This window comes from Pelmatolapia mariae, linkage group LG5, assembly GCF_036321145.2.
Source record: "Pelmatolapia mariae isolate MD_Pm_ZW linkage group LG5, Pm_UMD_F_2, whole genome shotgun sequence".
In the NCBI taxonomy this organism is placed as follows: domain Eukaryota; kingdom Metazoa; phylum Chordata; class Actinopteri; order Cichliformes; family Cichlidae; genus Pelmatolapia; species Pelmatolapia mariae.
The window spans coordinates 33,005,541-33,026,299 of record NC_086231.1 but is presented as its reverse complement, the minus strand read 5'-3'; the positions used below and the strand labels follow the sequence as shown (position 1 = coordinate 33,026,299).

General features: G+C 39.8%; 2 protein-coding genes across 3 annotated transcripts; both read left to right on the top strand.

Moving 5' to 3' along the window:
* Window positions 1-505: 505 nt before the first annotated feature.
* On the top strand, window positions 506-6,541 carry snrpe (small nuclear ribonucleoprotein polypeptide E). The gene is made up of 5 exons (XM_063474815.1): window positions 506-696; window positions 1,599-1,625; window positions 1,729-1,791; window positions 2,898-2,976; window positions 6,328-6,541. Exons 1-5 carry the CDS (start codon window positions 643-645, stop codon window positions 6,381-6,383), a joined length of 279 nt encoding a protein of 92 aa, XP_063330885.1. The 5' UTR covers window positions 506-642; the 3' UTR covers window positions 6,384-6,541.
* A 659-nt stretch (window positions 6,542-7,200) lies between these two features.
* cdc42 (cell division cycle 42) lies at window positions 7,201-20,336 on the top strand. Of its 2 annotated transcripts, none has more exons than XM_063474811.1 (6): window positions 7,201-7,279; window positions 11,905-12,045; window positions 13,481-13,553; window positions 13,821-13,930; window positions 14,308-14,505; window positions 18,539-20,336. In XM_063474811.1, exons 2-6 carry the CDS (start codon window positions 11,941-11,943, stop codon window positions 18,626-18,628), a joined length of 576 nt encoding a protein of 191 aa, XP_063330881.1. In that variant the 5' UTR covers window positions 7,201-7,279; window positions 11,905-11,940; the 3' UTR covers window positions 18,629-20,336. The 2 variants fall into 2 exon arrangements, with proteins under 2 accessions (XP_063330881.1, XP_063330882.1); XM_063474812.1 differs by lacking the exon at window positions 18,539-20,336 and adding an exon at window positions 15,678-18,468.
* Window positions 20,337-20,759: the final 423 nt, after the last annotated feature.

Sequence of the window (20,759 nt, the reverse complement as noted above, 5' to 3'; positions counted from 1 at the left end):
GTATAATCTGTTCCTGCACAGATGTAGTTCTGCCGATCTGACTCATACAGGTTTTTACTGACAAAACAATGGAATAAACTTGAGGCCTACTGATATAGTTAAGTTCTTTTAAAGCTGACATTTCTGGTTACATACTATAGCTCTAAATCAAATCAAATCACTTTTATTGTCACATCACATGTGCAGGTACACTGGTACAGTACATGTGAGTGAAATTCTTGTGTGCGAGCTTCACAAGCAACAGAGTCTATCATAGGAAACAGGAAATGACACTACACCTAGAGCTGGAGAATGTTAACTTTTTTCACATACCGACGATGATGGATGTTGTCATGGCTTTTTAGTTTGTTTTTATGCTAAAGACTGGGCGCGTTTCACACTGCCAGCAAACCTGCACAGGTATGTTCTCGCGAGATTTCGGGTTATAAAGGCTGATTTGTTCTAGTGTTTTTATAGTGACCTCCCACCCGCAGGGGCGCTCTTTCACATCACAAGACCTCCGTGCTGGCCTGGTAGAGCACGCGAAAGGAAACCCGCCATTGAAGACGTCTCACAACGTGAGAGTTTCGTTGTAGTGCACTCTTTTAACAAAAGGTGCAGTTTTTTTCAGCATATACCTACAGCTGGTATTTAGTTGGAGGAATGGCATACAGAGGACAAGGACAGAAGGTCCAGAAGGTTATGGTGCAGCCCATTGTATCCTTTTATATTGCAGGATGACACTGCGCGGTTGAATTGGTTGCGACAATAGCTTAGCAGCTAGGCTAACATTTAGTCATTCGTAAACATTTGTAGTCACTCATGTGAGGAGAGGAGTTTTACAAGGCATGTAAGCTTTTGTGAAGACCAGTTTCACCCAGAGAAGTCGCGCGGGTATGAAATATGTTTGCAGAAAAATGTGGTTTATTGAAATTCAGTCAGAAAACCAGTGTATAGACTTAGCCGCGTTAATCCCGGCTCTGTGGTTCCGTGTTATAGCTAAACGCAAAAGAGGCTAATTTCTGCCTTCAAACTACTCCATATGATACCATATGGAGGGTTTTAGGCCCACCAATCGATAGATATTAACACCAAAATATAATATGATGTGGGAGAGTGAGGAAGTTAGGGAATACTTAACTAACGAAAGTGTTTTGACAATTATTAGTTATAAAACTGGAATTACTTTCAGCTTCTCGAATGTTTTAGAAATATAATTCGTTAATTGTTAGTGAAACTTCGTAGTGTTTTCTTTGATTTGCTATGGATCCACGTTACATGGTCTCTTATAGGAATGCCAGCAACTTATATTAGTGCTTATATTGTGTAAGAATTAAAATGACCTAAAATAATGACAAAAATAAATGTAACTATATTTTAATTCTTTCTTAAACAGATTTTTATTTACAAAAGGATCAGGGGAAACTAATAAAGTTTGCCCTCAAGATATCAAGATATTTTAAGCCAGGAAGAACCCCTGACCCAAACTCTGACTCTGAATCACATTTCCAATAACTTGGACTAAATGCAAATATAACCATTAACAATATATGTGCACATTTTAACTATAAACATGTTGAACTCGAGTCTGTGTGTAAGTCCTTGACTGTGGTTGTCAGAATCTCATTTTCAGGTACCTGCAAAATGTAAGTAGCTTGTAATTTTTTGGTGCTTCTTTCTGATTAGTTTTGTTTTCTGGTAATTTTGAAGATAAAAATGTATTCAGTTTATTCTCCCTCTCATTCCCAGCGCTCACGGATCCAGGTGTGGTTGTATGAACAGGTGAACATGCGGATAGAAGGCTGCATTATTGTAAGTAACATATAACCTTTCTCCATGTTCTTGGTGAGTTTATAAAGCTTGATGTTGATGGGCAGTGTGGAAACCCCTCTTAACCCTACGTCGTAACCTTCCAGGCCAGTCAATTGTGGCGGGCTGCATTGACCTAGCAGGCAGATTTCTCAGGAGGTGCACATCAGGTTATGTGGAAGGTTATGGCATAGGGTTAAAGGGGATCTCTTGTTATGTTGTAAGCTACAATGCAGATTTCCCACTGAAGCATAATCTGAGCCTCAGTAACCACCCTCTGTAACACACATTCAAATGTGTCCAGTTGGCAGCCAGTCACAGAGCCAGCCTTCCTGATCAGTTTATCCACTTATTTGGTGTCACAGTGTATCTTCTTGTATACAGCCTCAACCTTAGTCTTCCAGTTCAGCCTGTTGTCAGTGTGGATGCCCAGGTACTTGTTCTCCTCCTCCACATTAGCATTCTGTCCCAGGATAGACAGAGGTGGTATAGCCACCCATTTTCTTCTGCAGTCTGTCATCTCTGTGGTCCTATTCACATTCAGAAAACAGCTGATTCCTCTCTGACAACTCCACCAAATCATCCATTAGTGCTCTGTACTCATTCTGCCCATCATTGATGCATCTGACCACTGCAGAGTTATTAGTTTTGTAGGTGGCATGACTGAAAGTCTGAGGTGTGCAAGGTGAACAGGAGTGGAGATGGCTCAGTTCCCAGTGGAGCTCCTGTACCATGTCATCATTTTGACACCGAGCACTGCCCAGTTTCACATACTGTTTACTGACATTCCCTTTAGCCTTCTCTAAGTAGCAGTGGCTGAAATGTGTTATACGCACCAAAGAAATCAAAGAAGGTGATCTTCACCATGTGCGTATTGCTATCTAGATAGAAATAAGGTCTCACTAGGAACACACCTTTGTCACTTGCTGTTCCCCTGTATGGCCACATTATGTCCTAGCATGGCTTAAAATGATTCGGTCTAACTTGAAATGGCCTGATCTATGAGTAGCATTTCCACTCAGGCCGAACTTTCTGTGAGATCAGGCATGCACAAGTTCTAGTTAAACCAATGTGACTCACTTTTGTTGTCTTGTGTCTCATTGCCTTAGGGTTTCGATGAGTACATGAATCTGGTTCTAGACGATGCTGAGGAAGTCCACATGAAGACTAAGAACAGAAAACCATTGGGTAAGAGCGCACCACTTTTTGTAAAGCTGTTTTATTATTTTACAATTTTAGGAAGGAGGTCTGTGAAAGGTAAGAATTAAGAAAAATTGTGTGTCATCAAGACATTGTTGCTTCTCAGGGATTTTTGAAAAACAATTGTCCTGCATATCCCAGAAACTGCAAGCCCAATTCTGAAAATGTTGGGATGCTATGTAAAGTGTAATTAAAAACACTTACAGTGATTTGAAACAAAGAAGCAAAATACAAACACAAAACACATGTAAGAATTTCAAGACAATCGTCAGTCTGCTTTGGTGCATTTTCTGTTTCGTGACATACTAAATGTTTTCAAATAGTGAAAGTGCAGGCTACGAAGCCATGCTGTTTTAATAGCTGTGCTGTGCGGTTTAGCGTTGTCTTGACGTCATCAGGATCATATATATGTTGTTCTAAAGTAGGGCTGGGCGATATGGCCTAAAATTCATATCGCGATATAATTTGAAGCATGTGCGATAACGATATATATCACGATATATTCTTTTCTTCTGTATAACGTATTTTACACACTATAAGGCACACTTAAAATCCTTTAATTTTCTCAAAAATCGAGAGTGTGCCTTATGTATGAATTCTGGTTGTGCTTACTGACCTTGAACCGATTTTGGCGTGTAGAAATCTGTTAAAAAATGTTTTAGTACAACTTTGGTAAGCCTGCTGATGGACTGCTTGATGGATTGTCAGAGCATTACGGCTGCCGTAGTGAGGAGTAATCTGGGTCCAAAACTCCGTCCCCTTCAGGTCCCAAAGTCAAACGAACACTGAGAGTTAAAAACAGTCTAAATTCTTTCATCTTTAATTAAATCATCAGCGTTGCTGCTTTATCGGGTGTAACAATTAAGTTTAACATCCATGCATCCGTGAAAACAGAATTTATTAAATTTAACGGAGTTAGAAGTTAACAGGAAGTTAGCTCGCTAGTTTATACCTAAACATTTCATACCATGTTCTGACTGAGAGATTTTTGAAACTAATTAAAACGTACAGCTCTGCTACCACTTCCAACATAAGTGAAGACAGAGACACTAAACAGCAGTGGCGTTTGCAGGGTTACCGAAGTTAGACTACCTGGTATATAATGTTGTGCTACGCGATTGCTAGCGACACAGCTATGTTAGCATAACATTAGCACAGTGAAGCTGGAGGATGAACGGCAACTTTTTTTCCACTCAATAAAAGTTAACGTGAGGGATTCTGGTGGTTAGGGACACATGCAATCGCATAGCAGGATGCTATACACGGGCCAAACGTCAGTCAGGAGAACATAATTTACTGATGATAATGGTTGTAGCCGCTGTGATACTTTCTACCAAAACAGGCGCAGCTTGATGACATCATCAACATGCGCTATCGCGATAGAGCGATATAGTCAAAATCTCTATCGTTGGCCAAATCTATATCGTTTCTATCGTATATCGTTTATATCGCCCACCCCTATTCTAAAGCCTGTATACAACTTTCAGTACTGCTGTCTTTCCACACCTGCAAACAGTCAATTCCATAGGCATAAATCCACCATCGGAGATGCAGGGAACTGAACACTGATAATAAGGCAGATGGTCCCCCTCCTCTTTAGTCCAGAGTTCATTTTTTCCAAAAATAATTTCAAATCTTGAATCATCTGATCACAGAGCACTTTTCCCCTTTTTCTCAGTTCATTTTGAATGAACTTTGGCCCAGACTGGAATTTCTGGATCATGTTCACATATGGCTTTTAACTAGGGGTGGGTTTTGATTATCGATTTATCGATTCTAGCTTGGATAACGTGATAACGATTCATTAAAATCCTGAATCGATTTTTTAAATATAAATTTACTTTGCCCGAAACGCCAGAATCTCAGGTTAAACCTCACAAAATTTCAACAACCACCAAACAGCTAAAACAGTAAATGAGAGCAGGTACACGGATTCTGCACAAAGACATAAAAACGAAGCGCGGACCCGCCGATGGATCAGAATCAGTGAGATGTGGCTTTCTCACCCGATGGACACGGTCGGGTGAGAAAGCCGACAGCTCACTGATTCTGATCCGTCGGCGGGTCCGCGCTTTATGTTTACGTCCTTTTTGCGCTGATTCTGAAGCTGCAGGTTTTATCTCTCTCCAAACACCATTGACCGAACCAGCAGCAAAAGAAGATCCAAACTACGCTTCACATAAACATCGTCATGAATTCACTCTTACTTTTGCTGTTTTGCTTCCACCACAATAAAATCACACTTCATGTACAGCTCTCTCTCTCGCTCTCTCTCTCTCTCTCTCTCTCTGTACTTCAAGAACAGTTTCCTGTCTAAAAATCTGTTTTCTGCATTATTCGCTTGCTTATTACGCACAAGTCTACCGTTGTTTACAGCACTGTCGGCCGCTGTTTTTTTCCTTTTACTTACTTCCGAAAAGAAAGCCTCATTTCTGTTGTTCATTAGGCTACTGAACAAATTTAAACTTTTTAAAATTATGCAAAACTGCAAAACGCTTAGCTGTGTCTCTAATAAAACTTCTGTAACTTTGCTCTGCTTCACTTCAGCAGCATCAGGTAATGTTCATATGTTGATTAATGGTTTTCTTTCGTTTTTGATCTACTGCAGAATATTTTAATAAAATCCCCGGAAAATCACCTTCATGTTTTTCTGTGTTTTATCCTCAGCTACTTTGACACAAAGGCATCTGCTGTGATGCTTACACCTTTGATAAAGTCTCGCAAGTGTCAGCTTTCTTTTTATAGATATAAAAATAAGGAAATGTACTGATGCATGATCTGAGTTATAATATTTCTGACTCTCTGAGGCAAAATTTCCCCGATTCGAATTGAAACGAATCGTGGATCGAATCGATTCGGGACTTTGTGAATCAGAATCGAATCGATTCTAGAAATCAGTGACGATACCCAGCCCTACTTTTAACCTGCATTTATGGATGGCACAGTGAGTTGTGTTCACAGACACTGATTTCCATGACAGAATCATAACAAATTTCCCACATGTGGGACTAATAAAGTTATCTTATGTCTGATTTTAATGCAGTGCTGCCTGAGGACCTGACCATAGGTGTCAATATATATACAAGTCATTTTATTCTGTTTTTAATTTACAATTTACATAGCATCACAACTTTTTCACAGTTGGGACTGTAAGTGAAATCAACTCTTGGATTTTTAGGTGTGCGTGTGTGTTTGTTGGGGGCTGTAGGTGGTTGGTGAGGATTGCTCTGTTGTTGCATTATGCCCCTGGCTACTGATCCACTTTATACTGATGTTAGATTTCAAGTTACCTTCTAATTTAGCTTTGATCTCTCCTTCATTCTTTTCTGTGTTGCCCAGGGAGGATCATGTTGAAGGGAGACAACATTACCTTGCTGCAGAGTGTGTCCAACTGAGGCGAGAATGGAGATGTCTACAAACTTCAACTTTTGTAGAAGGAATTGGTTTTTGTTTTTCTTCAGAGATTAAGTGTTTGTGTTTATGACATGAATATTGTAATTGTTTCTTTCTACCACATGGATCTGTTTGGAGAATAAAGGGTTTTTTTCTTACAGTTCTCTGTTAACTTTTTAGTGTTTCAGACTCTAGATGTATTTTGGTTTAATGGACTGGACTGCCATCTAGTGGCGGACAGAACTATTGCAGTGCACGTATATAGGTCAAATGCAGTACAACGGCGCAGTTGCATTTAATACGTCTGTCTTGTAAGTGCAGGCGTTATTGTGTGTGAAATACAGAAAATGAACATGTGCTGCCTTGTGTAATTTTTCTATGCTGTACATAGTATGAAAGCAGAACTGCTACAAAGAAAATTAGGAGGGCAGAACTTAGGCACATGCCCAAATTATAAGTGCAGACTACGTAATGAGTATGTACGTTTTGTAAGTCGTGTATAGCTTGTTTATTTTATGGTAGCGTTACTAAATGCAGGGAGAGTATAAATTGAAACAATTTACACAATGTACTTTGTACAGTAAATGCTGTATTTACTGGTCTGATTAGCAAACGGCACAGATGCAGTATTAGATGCTGTGAATGTTGATCTTGAATGTTATGTTGAAGTTATAAAATCAGGTTATTAATTTACTGGAACCACACACTACTTGGTTTAAGGAATGATAATACCAGTTTAGCTTTTGACCTCAGAAAATGAGCCTTGATTTAGGCAAATTGATTAACGTAATTACGTAGTGAGTCGCTACGCAACTCAACGTGTCCCTGTTCTGTTGACTGGGAAACCCCTAGCGCGGAGCTGCCAACGCCCGGCGTAAAGACACAAATAGAGGATACGGTATGGAAATTTTTTACTCGTTTCTTATTACTATATATTCTTTTGGCTAATATTTAGGTCTAACTCTTGTCACTGTACTGTATAATGTGTATTCCTAACACGGATTGTAATCAGCAGTTTATCAGTCTCATTCAGCAACAGCATCCGCTAAGCTTAGCACAGCTCGTTAGCTCGCAAGCTAATTGGGGAGGACAGTAGTTAGCTAGCGAAACAGGCAGGATGTCTATCGTTAGACCGGTGTGTAAATCGACCTCCTGGAGTTACTCATAAAGCACATGAAAGTTTTTTTTATTGGTGGTTTTGATGTTGTAATGATAAAATACAACACCTCTTTGTTATTAAGATAAGTTGGTGACGAACCTAAGAATTGACTAGTTACGGTACGCGGTAAGTGGGTTAACAAACAGAATAAACGAGCATAACAAGAGTTTGGTTAAGTTATGATTTTGTAGACAGCATAGTCCCATCGCATAGATGGACAGCGTAATGTCTGGGTACTAAGGAAAAGATTCATAACACTGACCCTGTAAAAATAGGGGATCAGTTGTAAGTTTATCGTTTTAACAGCGGGCAGGAAATTAGGCCAGACTGAGGCCGAGGATGTGGCCGAAATATATGGCTAATGCTGCCAAGCTAACAGACCTTTAAGTGGTAGTTATCTCTCAAGTGTGAGGTAAAATGCTTCATAATAGGATATTTACATGCTGATCCTAACAGCTTGGCACACCACTCGCGGCTGCGTAGTTAAACATGTTATAAACTCAGTGTACCAACGGAAGACAAAGTCTAGTTTGAGATTTCGGGCCGGTGATGTCAGATCAAAAATACACATGATTGAGGTCTGTTTTTGTCAAGAATCAGAGGGGAACATTCTTCCCCCCCAACGTACGGAAGTACGTACATGTATCAGTGGAAATTAGAAGGAGGTTATGACCAGTCCTTAAGGAAATGCCGCCAACGTAACGATCATTATCGGTTTGTGTTTAAATGTACTGATATTTGATCATGTAGATGACATGAGTGTGTGCTTTAAAATAAATCCACACTGCTCAGAGGATTAGCTGACCCGAACATACAAAATCGCAAATTATACAGAGTTCATTTCAGTATGGCAGCTAAATATTTGGAAACTGTTATCAGGCTCAGTTGAGCCGCTTTCACTATTAGTATTTAAGCAGGGCTGCAGTTAGTGCTGGCTGGCCTACAAACACAAATGTGAGGATTAAGTCTGGCGGCATTAATGCAGCTGCAGTCATCCTTTGGTGCCCATTGCTGTTGGCTTACTACATTGTTACACTTAGTTATATTTTTTACTTTTACAAGATGAGTTGAGATTTTCATTCAGATTGATGGAACACACAGTAAAATACTTGTGTTCATACACTGCTGTGTTTCATGGATGTCACAGTGTTCATTGTACAGTGAAATTGACCATTCATTCACCAACCAAAGAATTGCTGAAGACAGTGGTGGGCTTTCTCTTAGTCAGTAATTAGTTGACTTGGTCCTAAGGCACAGCTCTCCTTGATGATGTGCGTTGGAATGTTGTCGATTAGTGTTATGCTTGATTCATCTGCGAACATCTGTAATAACAGTGTTCTTGGTTTTCGGAGACAGAAATCTGTCAGTTTGTTGATAAACCAGTGGTGTGTACTCTAAGTATACTAGAACATGATCAGATAACGCCTGCTACTTGTCCATGGTGTCTGCAGCAGTTTGCACGTACATCTACGCAGGAGTGTAATCCCAGCCAAATGGAATATTTAGGATCAAGATGAGGCATAATGCAGTTGCTTTATATATTGATTTTTTGGGGTCAACCTTGATAACATATGTACTCTGATTAATCAAGTTTTGCATGTCTGACTATTTACTTGTTCGGTAAGAGTGCTTCCTGGCTCAAAGCAGACCAGGGGTGACAGTCCAGGTAATCTTGATTAGTCTGGATGCATTTAAGGCAAAGAGTCTGTTTGACCTTACTTACAAGTCTGTGCATTTTCCTGTTATTATTGTAGGGTATGTGTTTTTACAAAATTATTTAAACTTGAAAAAATCAAAGCCAACTTAGTCTCTGTTTTTTAGTCTTGTGTACAATTCAGTATTTTCAGGCAATTTTACGTATGGTCAGTTTTTTTTGTTTTTACATGTTAAAGTTCACATTATTCACATTATTTTATAAAATCCCTCCTAAAAGAACTGCCCTGTATTGCATCACACCTGGAAAATTTCCAGCCGGAAGCACCCATTGTTCAGTTTCTGGTAATGCTAGCTGCTCATATGATGCACTTGCGGTAATGGGTAAGCTCCATTAGCACGTACAGCTCCATTCAATTAGATGTTTAACAGCTGTAATTGTGTTAAACATTGTTGTATTATAACAACATACTGGATAGAAACATGTTGTATTTTGTGATGAGGTTTTTGTTAATAAGGGGAGATTTGACTTGTGCTCAGAAAATGGCACACATGTGGGGAAATGATTTTGGTTTAGAAATGTTCATTATTAGAAGTGGACACCTTCATTTCATTGTGCTCTAATTGCTGGAATAAATCATTAAAGACTTACAAGGCATTTTAAACAATGACATATGCATTAGACATATGCAGTGGCATAGTGGTAGAAATCACATAAATCTGTAGCAGGCATTGCACTCATGATGACAGGGGGAAAAAAAACTTACAGGTCCAATGTAAAAGCCTTCTTTTGAAAAGGAGTGGTATGTTGAAGATATTTGGGCTGTTAGTTGGGTACCTGTTTTAGCAGGTTCTATTTCTGTGTTAAATACTGTAGCATTTGGTGCCTGCAGTTTTGTCCCTCATGCTTCTCTCAATGACATCCCCACCCCCACACTGTGCTGCAGAGCTCTGCAGTGGCTTAGCACTGACAGACTGTAACTTACAGAGGAGAAATGGGGGAATAGTGTTGCTTGTGTACTATATACAGTGCGTTGTCTCTAAAATCAGGCACACACTGAACAATGTTGTCATACCAAGAAAGTAGTGCTGTGAGATTATACACTACTTACCAAGAAACATGGAAAGACAGACAGCTTTAGAAATAAAAGCAAAAAAGAAGAGCAGATGAAGTCAAGCAAAAGCTGTAGTTAAAGCTATACATAGTCATTTAGAAGTGGTTTGAGGTGGATAATGATTGTTGAAGAACCATCAAATGACTGTCAATGAATATTGAATAGTTCTTTTGGTTGAGATTCCCATCCCTACCTATGTAGAGCTTGATGTTATACATCTACGATAGCCTAATATATCAGGAGTGCCCCAACCTCCTATATGCCTGTCAGTGACTCAGTTAGCATAACAGCAAAGCATCAGCCCCATCAATTAATTTTCTTTGTTGGCTTAGTCTGGTTCCCTTTCATAAATCACTTGTTGGTAAGTTTTTATTTCACTTAAAGTTACATAACAAATTGTTTCCTATTCGAGTCTTCCTGTCCTCATTTTTTATGCGCATTGTCTGCTCCACTCTTAGTGTGTTAGTGGGTGCAAACAAAGTGAAACTGAGAGCGGAGGAAAATGCAAATTAGAATGGCCATAATGACAACAAGTGAAGAATTCACACTTAGCTGGAAGAAAAGTAGTGTGTGTGTGTGTGTGTGTGTGTGTGTGTGTATATATATATATATATATATATATATATATATATATATATATATATATATATATATATATATAGTGTGTGTATGTGTGTGTGTGTGTGTGTATATATATATATATATATATATATATATATATATATATATATATATATATATATATATATATATATATATATATACACACACACACGCACACATATATGTATATGTATATGTGTGTGTGTATGTGTATATATATGTATATGTATATATAACAGTGTGCAAGCTGTAATATGGACGTTCTGACATGTTAATATGGGTGTTGGTTTCAACAATAAAACACGTCAGTGTAGGTAGAGCCTTGGTGGTGTTCCTACTGGCTCACTATTACAACTGAATAGAACAGATTTGTTGTTTCTTTTATTTGTGCAATTTGAGCTTTTCCTGTGATAACAGTCAGAGAGAACTTTGTAGGTTTTTGCACGTCATGGTTAGCTTTACTCTTGGAGTTGTGTTCACATCTACACTACATTCATGTTTGATGTTTTAGTTTCTAATGTTATATAACAAATTAAAATAAATAAAATAAGATCATGAAGCCACCATTAGTGTTTTTGAGTCTGATCTGTTTCTTGGGCCATACGGGGAAGAGAGACTGCACCAGCTGATGTTTTCCCTTTTTTCTCAAATTTCCTTTCATGTTTCCTTCCTTCATTTGTGTGAAGCAGGCCTGTGCTGTGTCCAGTTGTTAAGCTGTACTGACCCTCAGTCCATTAACTGTAAAAAGCTCATTGGAGTCTTTCCAGTTTAATTCCTGTGTATTAAGTGGAGGAAAAAAAATGGCTAGTCCTTGGTCCATGCATTTTTCTCCTAATATGAGCTCACCTCAAACAAAATGTTCCTATCAGAAGTCCACATGTAGAGTAAAATAATAATGATCAAAGATGATATTTTTAAATTTATCTGTGGTATGTCTGTGAAAGTTGTTCAGCCAAAAAATAAATTATTAAATGTGCCTGTTTTCTTTTCCAGATCTTGAATGAGTAGCAAAGACTGTAACACACAGCTATGCAGACCATTAAGTGTGTTGTAGTTGGTGATGGTGCCGTGGGTAAAACCTGCCTGCTCATCTCTTACACCACAAACAAGTTTCCCTCTGAATATGTACCTACGGTAAGTGCGTCAATCTCTACATTAGATTTTAAATGTTTTAGTTACCACATGTTCAGCGAACCACACGCACGTGAGTTTATATTTGCTTGTTGCACAATTTACAGAAGATTCAGCTGGATTTTGGAGTTTGAGTACATACAATGCTGTTTGCATGTTTCCGTTGATCCTGCAGAGGTCTGAACAGGATGTTTGTATTGTTGACTAATTGGCCTTGACCACTAAGTACGTGATCAAAGTTGTGTTCTATATGCAGCTTTACAAACACACAATGTGAATCAGGTCGAAGAACCTGCTTGAAGATGGTTTATTTGAAGGATGTTGAATAAGAGTAATAGACGAGCATTTTGAATATATTATTTCTCAGCTCTGTAGTGTAAATAATAGGGGTGCAACGATACACAAAATTCACGGTTCGGTTCGATACTTTGGTGTCACGGTTCGATATTTTTTCGATACAAAAAAATGTTCATGCCTTTTTAATTTGTCATTTATTAAAATTAGAAATCTATATTTTAAATCAAAAGTAGTTTTTAACTTTAATGTTGCTGAAAAAACAAAATAATAAAAAAAATAAATCTATCTGATCGAGAAATCCCGCATCTTTGGAAAAGAGAGTTTATTACAGAGAAATGGCAGCATATTAAACATATCAGGTCCCCATAAGGAGAATCACGTGCTAACGGCTGTCTAAATGACTCGGGTAAAGTTTGTAGCATGCGTGCTTGTTGTTTTTGTCTGCTTCCACTTGTCTTTGCACTAGGATGATGTCGGCGTAAATGTGCAGTCATATTCGTTGTGTTCCCACTAGTGCTGTCAGCGTTAATCTCGTTAAAATGACATTAACGCCATAACGCGGCAAGTCTCCGTTAACGAGTTACCGCGGATCGCTCCGTGCGTGGGGCTGGACGGCGTCAACACGTTAACGAGCTAACTGCGCTAACGCACTAGTTCCCACCAATGTAATTGAGCATTGCGTGGCACATCCGACATACTGTTTTACCTTTGTCCATCAGGGTCATGCTTCACATGAAAACCAAAGTAGTTCCAAATGCCAGATTTGAATGAGGGTGGGGGAGGTTCAATTTCGGGTAGCGTTGAGGCAGTTGTCATGTTGCAACGAGCTTAGCTTCTGTCTCGCTAGCTTGCGCTGCGCTCAGTGGATCTGCGCTCGACAGTGCAGCCTAGGCGGAGTAGTCGAACGCAGATCCACTGAGCTCTCAACACAGACAGCATCGTCAGAAGAATAGTTGATAAAATAAATTAAAAATTTTGTATTGTTCGATACATATGTGTACCGAACCAAAAGCACTGTATCGAACGGTTCAATACCGATACATGTATTGTTGCACCCCTGGTAAATAAATGTGTCTATAAATGCATCTTTAGTTCTATTGCGTTATGAGTGGCTGAGCTGATTTTGGTCTGTGTGTTGCAGGTGTTTGATAACTATGCTGTAACTGTAATGATCGGAGGTGAGCCCTACACTCTGGGCTTGTTTGATACAGCAGGTATGTTAAATTTCACTTTCTATTATAAAGTAAGAATCATGCTTTCAGAAGCAGCTTGTCTGTCTTCACACTGCAGCCACAGGGGAGTTTTACTAAATGTAGAGTTTGTGTGATTTTTTTTCTTTCAGTCAGAGTTGTGCTTTCTGTTTTTGTTGCTCAGCCTCATTCTGCTGACAGAGACATCCTGCTCTGTCCAGTGTATGTCTGTTGGCTTACGTGCCGACCAAACAATTAGAGTTAAATATAATTTTTGTGTGGCTTCTCCAGGTCAGGAAGATTACGACAGGTTACGACCTCTGAGTTATCCCCAGACAGATGTCTTCCTCGTCTGTTTCTCTGTCGTGTCCCCATCCTCCTTTGAAAATGTCAAAGAAAAGGTAAGTGTGACCTGTTCATTTTAGTTTTTTACTGTTACTGTAAAAATGAACATGTTTCAACAGTTTGTTTCATACTATATAATATATACTGCATATTGTTTATTTTGTAAAAATGATGAATTATGGGTTGCTCAAATTTTACTGGCAGGTACAGTACTAATTAGCCGTTTGGTACAAAAAGTCAGATGGAAGGGAACTTGGTTAAAAATGCAGTGCTTGTCTGAGGATGCAAATGCCTTAAAAGGGGGTCAAAATAAAGGGCTCTCTTCAAATTTCTAAAATAAACTTTACATTTTCCTAATTTTGTTTAATAAGAAAACCCCCCAGTATTCCGCACATGTGTGGTATTGTGCTGACTCTTGTATTTGTCCATTTAGTGGGTTCCCGAGATCACCCACCACTGTCCAAAGACGCCCTTCCTTCTAGTTGGGACTCAGATCGACTTGCGAGATGATCCCTCCACTATAGAGAAGCTGGCTAAGAACAAGCAAAAGCCCATTACTCCGGAGACAGCCGAGAAGCTGGCAAGAGATCTCAAGGCTGTGAAATATGTGGAGTGCTCAGCCCTCACACAGGTACTGTATATACTCGGATATAAAAGATTTACAGACACACACACACTCTCGGAGATGAGTATGATTGATACTTCAGTGGCAAGAACTAAGAAAGTGGAGGAAAGAGGAACATGCCTGTACCCCCACTGTCCTGTGCATGTTTGTTCTGCATGCTGGTTTGATCTTGGTAATTGATGTAACTTGTGGGTTCACTGATGTTGCTAGTTGGAAATGATCCTTGCTACAGTAAGCAGACCTTCATTTAGGTAAACTGTTACTTATTCAGCTGCACTGGTCTTAAGCATAGTCACATGGTAGATTAGCCAACTTTTCTTAATAGTGGGGTGGATTTTAAGCAAATGCACTAAATGCTAGAGTTTAGGATTCTGGGTGAGCAGGCCTAAAGCGATTAAAGTGTAGGAAGGAGTGAGTTCATGTTTTGCAAACCTCTCCAGTATATGCGCTTGTTAAAGCCTAAGGGCTTTACACCAAATCATGGACCAGCAATCGCTCCTGGGATCAGCTGATGGTGTTTGCAGTAATAGAACAGGCACAAACACATTATTGTGTCAGCATTTTGTGTCAGCAGAGGACCAAAGGTAGACAGTGGGCTTCATGTCAAATTTAGGAGCGTTTGACCTCTCTGTGGTAGATTTAATGTTGTATTATTGAGTGCTTGTGTTGACTGAATCAGTCAGTGCCTTTAAAGGCTTTACCTGCTCAGTTATGTCCCGAGTTTGTTTGTGTTGGCGTTGATGCATAACTGTTAGAAACTGAAGCACAGTAAGCATGACTCAGAGGAGAGCAGGTGACTTAGATCTCTGATTCTGAACAATAGTGTTGATAAAGCTGGGGTACCCCCACCTCCCTGCTCTGCTCCTTCCTTCCTCTACTCCCCCCCGCCCCCATCTCACTGGCACAAAAGTTGCATAGCTGCTGATGTCATTTCCTGTTTCCTGTTGGGGATCTCAACACCCAGGTCCCCAGCTCACTTTCAGCCCCCTGTTAAACAACTTCCTTGTCTTCATTCAGTGTTGACACGACTGCACGGCACTCCTCGTCTTTATGCTATGAAACCTTCCTCCTCACTCTGCCATGTTCCTCTTCTTCTCCTCCTCTTCTTTGGTCTCTCTCTCTGTGTTTGCTCTGCTAATTGCACTCTTGTTCTCTTCCCTCTCTTCCTGTCGTCATAGCGAGGGCTGAAGAATGTTTTTGACGAAGCTATCCTAGCTGCCCTAGAGCCGCCCGAGACGCAAAGAAAGAGGAAATGTTGTTTATTTTAAACTTTCTGTGCCACATCGCTTATGTCTTCTTCCTGTCATTGCTGTTTATCCGTTTTTCGTTCCCTTACTCCACTTCTCTCCTCCTTCCCATTTTCTCTCTGTCTCTCTGCATTTGCTGCTTAAAACTCTCATCTGTCTCAATCTCAGCCATCTATTAGCAAATCCACCAGTTTGATACTCACACTGCTGCTCTACTCTGCATTAAGATTGCGTTTCTCATCTTTGTTCTGTGGCTTGTTAAACTAACCAGAGGCCTTTCTGCACTTAAAAATACTTGTTGCCTTTTCTAATTTGGTTAACTTGGCATCATATCTTCATATTTTTCTTCTGGATTAGTGTTACCACCTGCATCATTTCACATCCTAATTCTTGGACCACTCTGTGTCTTAAACTGTTTTCACACATGAACTCTGGACAGTCAAACACAGTTGTCCTTTCTGGAAGAATAAATTCTGCACACAGATACCTCCTTCATTCTAACATGGACTCAAATCCACCACGCCTCTGAATTGAGCTCATTCTAAAAGATGAGATTAAACATTATTGTGTGTGTATTTAAGAGCCACTGAAAATTTATCTCAGTCAGTGACCACATTTTTTTTAACCGTGTCACTTTCTGTAGTCTATAGTGCTGCAGACACATAATGTTAGTGTGCTGAATGTGGTAGCACCAGCAGTCTTCTTTCCTTTTTAAAACACAAATGGAAAAAGAATAGAGCAAAGCTAGCTAGAAAATACAAACTGTAAGAACTCACACATCTGTGCAGTGCTGTTTACTCACTGCTGTCTGTAGGCTGTTGACACAGTCTGCAGACAACTTTCCACTTTCTATGTCAGAGTGCTACAGGTCATCTGTTTTACTTTCCACATTGCTTGTTCGTAATTTCAAATCAAAGAGAAAGCAGAAATAAGCCTAACACCAATATTAAAATCATACAATAATAAAATGTGAATAAATAGCACAGCAAGAACAGCAGCTGTGTACATTGACAGTCATTCACACACTGTGTTGAAACAGCCGGGTCGGTAAAGCTGGTTCATTGTGACACTGTCTGAAAGGTTCGTGTGTGAAAACGTCTTGAGTTTTGCTCATTAACAAGACCTGTGTCTAACAATAGGTGGCTAGTGACTAGAAGGATATATCCTTTGTTTGGGATGGTCCTCGGCTCTTCTCTCTGCTCTGTGCGAGTAGTAGTCGGTGTGAAGGTGGTGGCTTTACAGGCTGAGATTGAGCTTACACTCAAGAGAGCTTCCATTTCTAATGCTAAACTATTTTTTATACTTCTACAGTTATGTTTAAATTATCAGAATCTGAAGTGTGACTGTGGTTTCTCACGCAGGGCTTTTAACTGCTCAAGTCACCTATGGGAGTGTCTGACCTCAGCAGACATTGCTATTTGCTGGCGTCATGGTACTCTCATTGATCTATTTTATAACTAAGCCACACTTGATGATACTTGTAAGCCGTGTTTAGTGACTTATTTGGCTTTCTCTACATATAACATCAGTGTGCCATTACCTGTGGTACAGATTGTGTTGTATTAGAAGTCTATATAATAATAAAAGCTATAATTGTGTGAAATGACTTGTGAACTGAATTAATAAAGGACAACTTAATTTGCGCTCATCTGGCTTCCGTCTTTTTTCAGTGCCGTGTCAGAAGAATTTAGTAGCTTGGTCAGCTGAGATAGACAACGAAGTGCAGCTCTGGTTACCTCACATGACTGAGCTCATGACGTAAGCAGTTCTGCTCGGGCTAATACAAAGGTTCCCCTCTTGCGCTCGGCAAGTGCTTGGTTGTGGTCATGTGTTTGGAATCTGAACCAGTGAAGTCAAGAAAAAGTTCTTGTTTGCCGTTGTAATGTCAAGGGTTATGTCCTGTTTTTCCTCCACTTGCTTGTTTGACTTGCCTTTGATTTCAGCTGTCACAGGTCAGCTGCACTTTTCAGACATGCATGTGATTTGTGTTGTTGACACTTAATCCCTGATCTGGCTAACACAGCTAAAAGCACCACAAGACATCGTTTCCCACACACAGACTTTACTTGGGAGGGTAGTCCAGGGATGCTGATGGCTAACTAAGTATAGTGTGTAACTTATTTTTTATTTACAATGTGATTGATTTAGTCACTGCTAAGCATGTAGACTAATAATATAAATTCTGCAATGCAATTGTTTGGTTCCGCAGTCAGATAAACTCCAACTAAACCATGCTGGACTGCAGCTGGTCAAAGTAGACTTTATTCTACTCAAAAGATGTGCTTGAGGGCCACTCTAACCTGACCTCACAGCAAGATGTAACTCACTGCCACAGAGCAAAACTGACTACAGTCAGCAGCTGCAGCTCTGCACAGGATCAGGAATTTAATGTAGAGGCAGCAATTTTTACGTATTATTGTCACAGAGAATGTGTGCTATTATTTGTTAAATTATTTTAAAAAGCACGGGTGCACCTCCTGTGTCATTTGTCTGATTCTGTGGGAAATACTACATGACAGTCTCCTGACTTGTTTATTGCAGATCCTACTTGGAAATTTTGCGTTGTTGTTTTATCTTTTTCTTTGCATTCCCACCAGCTTCCCCTCTTTCTTATGAAACCCCTCTGAATTACCTTCAGTGCGTTTTGATTTTTCACTGTTTTTTTTCCCCCAAGTTTAAGCCATTTCTGCCTTTTGTTGCAAGATCTTTTTTTGTTTGTTTTAAATCTGTGTGTGTGTGTGTGTGTGTGTTTGCGCTGCTCCCTCACTCTGTTTGTATGTTTTTGTTCACAGAAAGGACTAAAGAATGTGTTTGATGAGGCGATATTGGCTGCATTGGAGCCCCCAGAGCCCAAGAAGAAACGCAAATGTGTGCTGCTATGAGAGGCTCCTACCTTTCCAAAGCACACACCCCCTTCACTCACGCACACACACACACACAGAAATACACACGTCTTTAAATACATACATCCCTGCCTCTCCCAAACCCCCCTCCCTTGCTCTGCTAAGGCTGCTTGACAGCATTGTTTTCCTTGTGGAAGACTAGGAAGAAAACAGCCTACCAAGTTTCAGATAATTCTCTGCAATAATAACAACCAAGCTTCACCCCTGCGTCTGAGTTCGGGATAAAACATGAACGTGACATGGCCAAGAAGCCGGTGAGAGCTCAGACAGGGATCCAGATACCAAGCATACTCACAAGTAGAAATCCCTCTGTCGAGCTTTGGATAGCTGATTTCATCAGTTCAGTCAGTGTTGTGGCCTAATCGAGTTCTAGCTGCCCAGCCGTGTAGTCGTCTTCAGCCAATGTAAGGGTCTCGTGGACATAAGCCCAGCCCCAGCCCCTCCCAGCTGCTTAATTAGCAGCTGCTCATGCTGCTGTTCCCGTCGCCTCAGTTGACGAGCACGCTCATTGCTCAGCCCCCCTCTATGTTCTCACTCAGCACTACCACAAGAGATGCTAACAGAGTAGTGTTGTTGTTTTTGTTTGCCAACACCTCCTTTATCCCTCAAACAGTCTGAGATATTTACTCGATGTTCCAAGTAGACGCGCTCTTAACCACTAGGACACCGTGGGGGGTCTGACACAGCTCGGTAATTCAGTCAAGGCTCCATCAAGCACGCAGTACCTCCACAGTACAGAGTAGCAGTCTTTTTAGAGTGTGGAAATCACTTGAAAAGCTAAAGGCATTCATTAGTAATGGGTCTCATAGTCGACCACAGGAACTGGCCTTTTAGATGGAGGGAACTTAAACAGTGTTAGCAGAACAAGCGGTTGTTCTTCATGCGTTGCCAGGGACCAAGTAGAATACTGTTTTCACATTGTCATCACCTTACACTGAGAACGGGTATAGCAGAGACAACTGTGTTAAATGACGAATGCTTATTGGCCAGACAACAGATGAGCGAATGTGAATTTTCACCAGATTTCTGTGCCAGGTCAGAATTTGGTGCCTTTCTGTAGTGCGTCATATCCAGGCAGAGGTGTGAGGCCTGTTGTACCCGTTCACACTGTACGGTGCTGCATGTAGCTCGGCCTTGGTCTCTGTTCTAAATGATAGGTTTAACAGATGTAATTATAATGTAAGCTGGCACACAATGTTCATGTAGGCTCCAGGTGTTTTTACCAAAATCTGTTTTTCTTTATCATTTCTGTTTGTGTGGTTTTTTTAAATTTTTTTTTATTATTATTTCATTCATATGTATATATATATATATATATATATATATATATATATATATATATATGAATGAATAAAAAGGTTACTTTCACTCCTTTTACATTTTAGGGGTCGGAACTCATCTGAACTCTCACCCGCCAGTTTATACCAAGAAAACCTCTGATTGGTTTAGCTGAATAAAAACCTCCAATGGCAGCGAGACTGTTTGGTAACGATTATTTGTGATTGGTTGGTTCTTGTTTTTCTTTACTGGTGGCTTAGAGTTGGGTTGACGTCCAGCCCAAGTCAGTAAAATTATTATTATAACCTGTTGTTGTTTTGGTGCAAAACCAAATGCTTTGTCTAAAGTCTTTGTTCTTTGTATATGCATTCTTTTCAGAAATATTAAACTTATACCTTAATTGCCTTTACCAATTTGCACTTGCTGTTCTTTGTTTTTCCAGCCAGCAGGTGGAGCTGTCTAATCACATCTCCATCGTCGATATATCCTTCATTCGAAACTGATAAATGAAAATGTTGCAAAATGCCCACAAAAGTTCACTGAAATGTTTTGTTTGTTTTTTTAATTACAAAAACCTAAAGCGTCATTACAAGAAAATATTAATTATGTTGACAGGTTTGAACAGATTTTCAGGATTGCATTGTCAGAATCTTTTAGCTTAGAGGTCCGTACGTTGGGAAGGTGTGTGTTTACCTGCTAAAAACTACTTCGCTGAGCATGTCACCATGTTATCCTGATGAGAGATGGAACCATTTTCCTACTCATGGACTCATGGTCCTTTTTTTTATACTATGTATTATTGGTGATGCTCTTAAATTGAGGGGGAAAATGT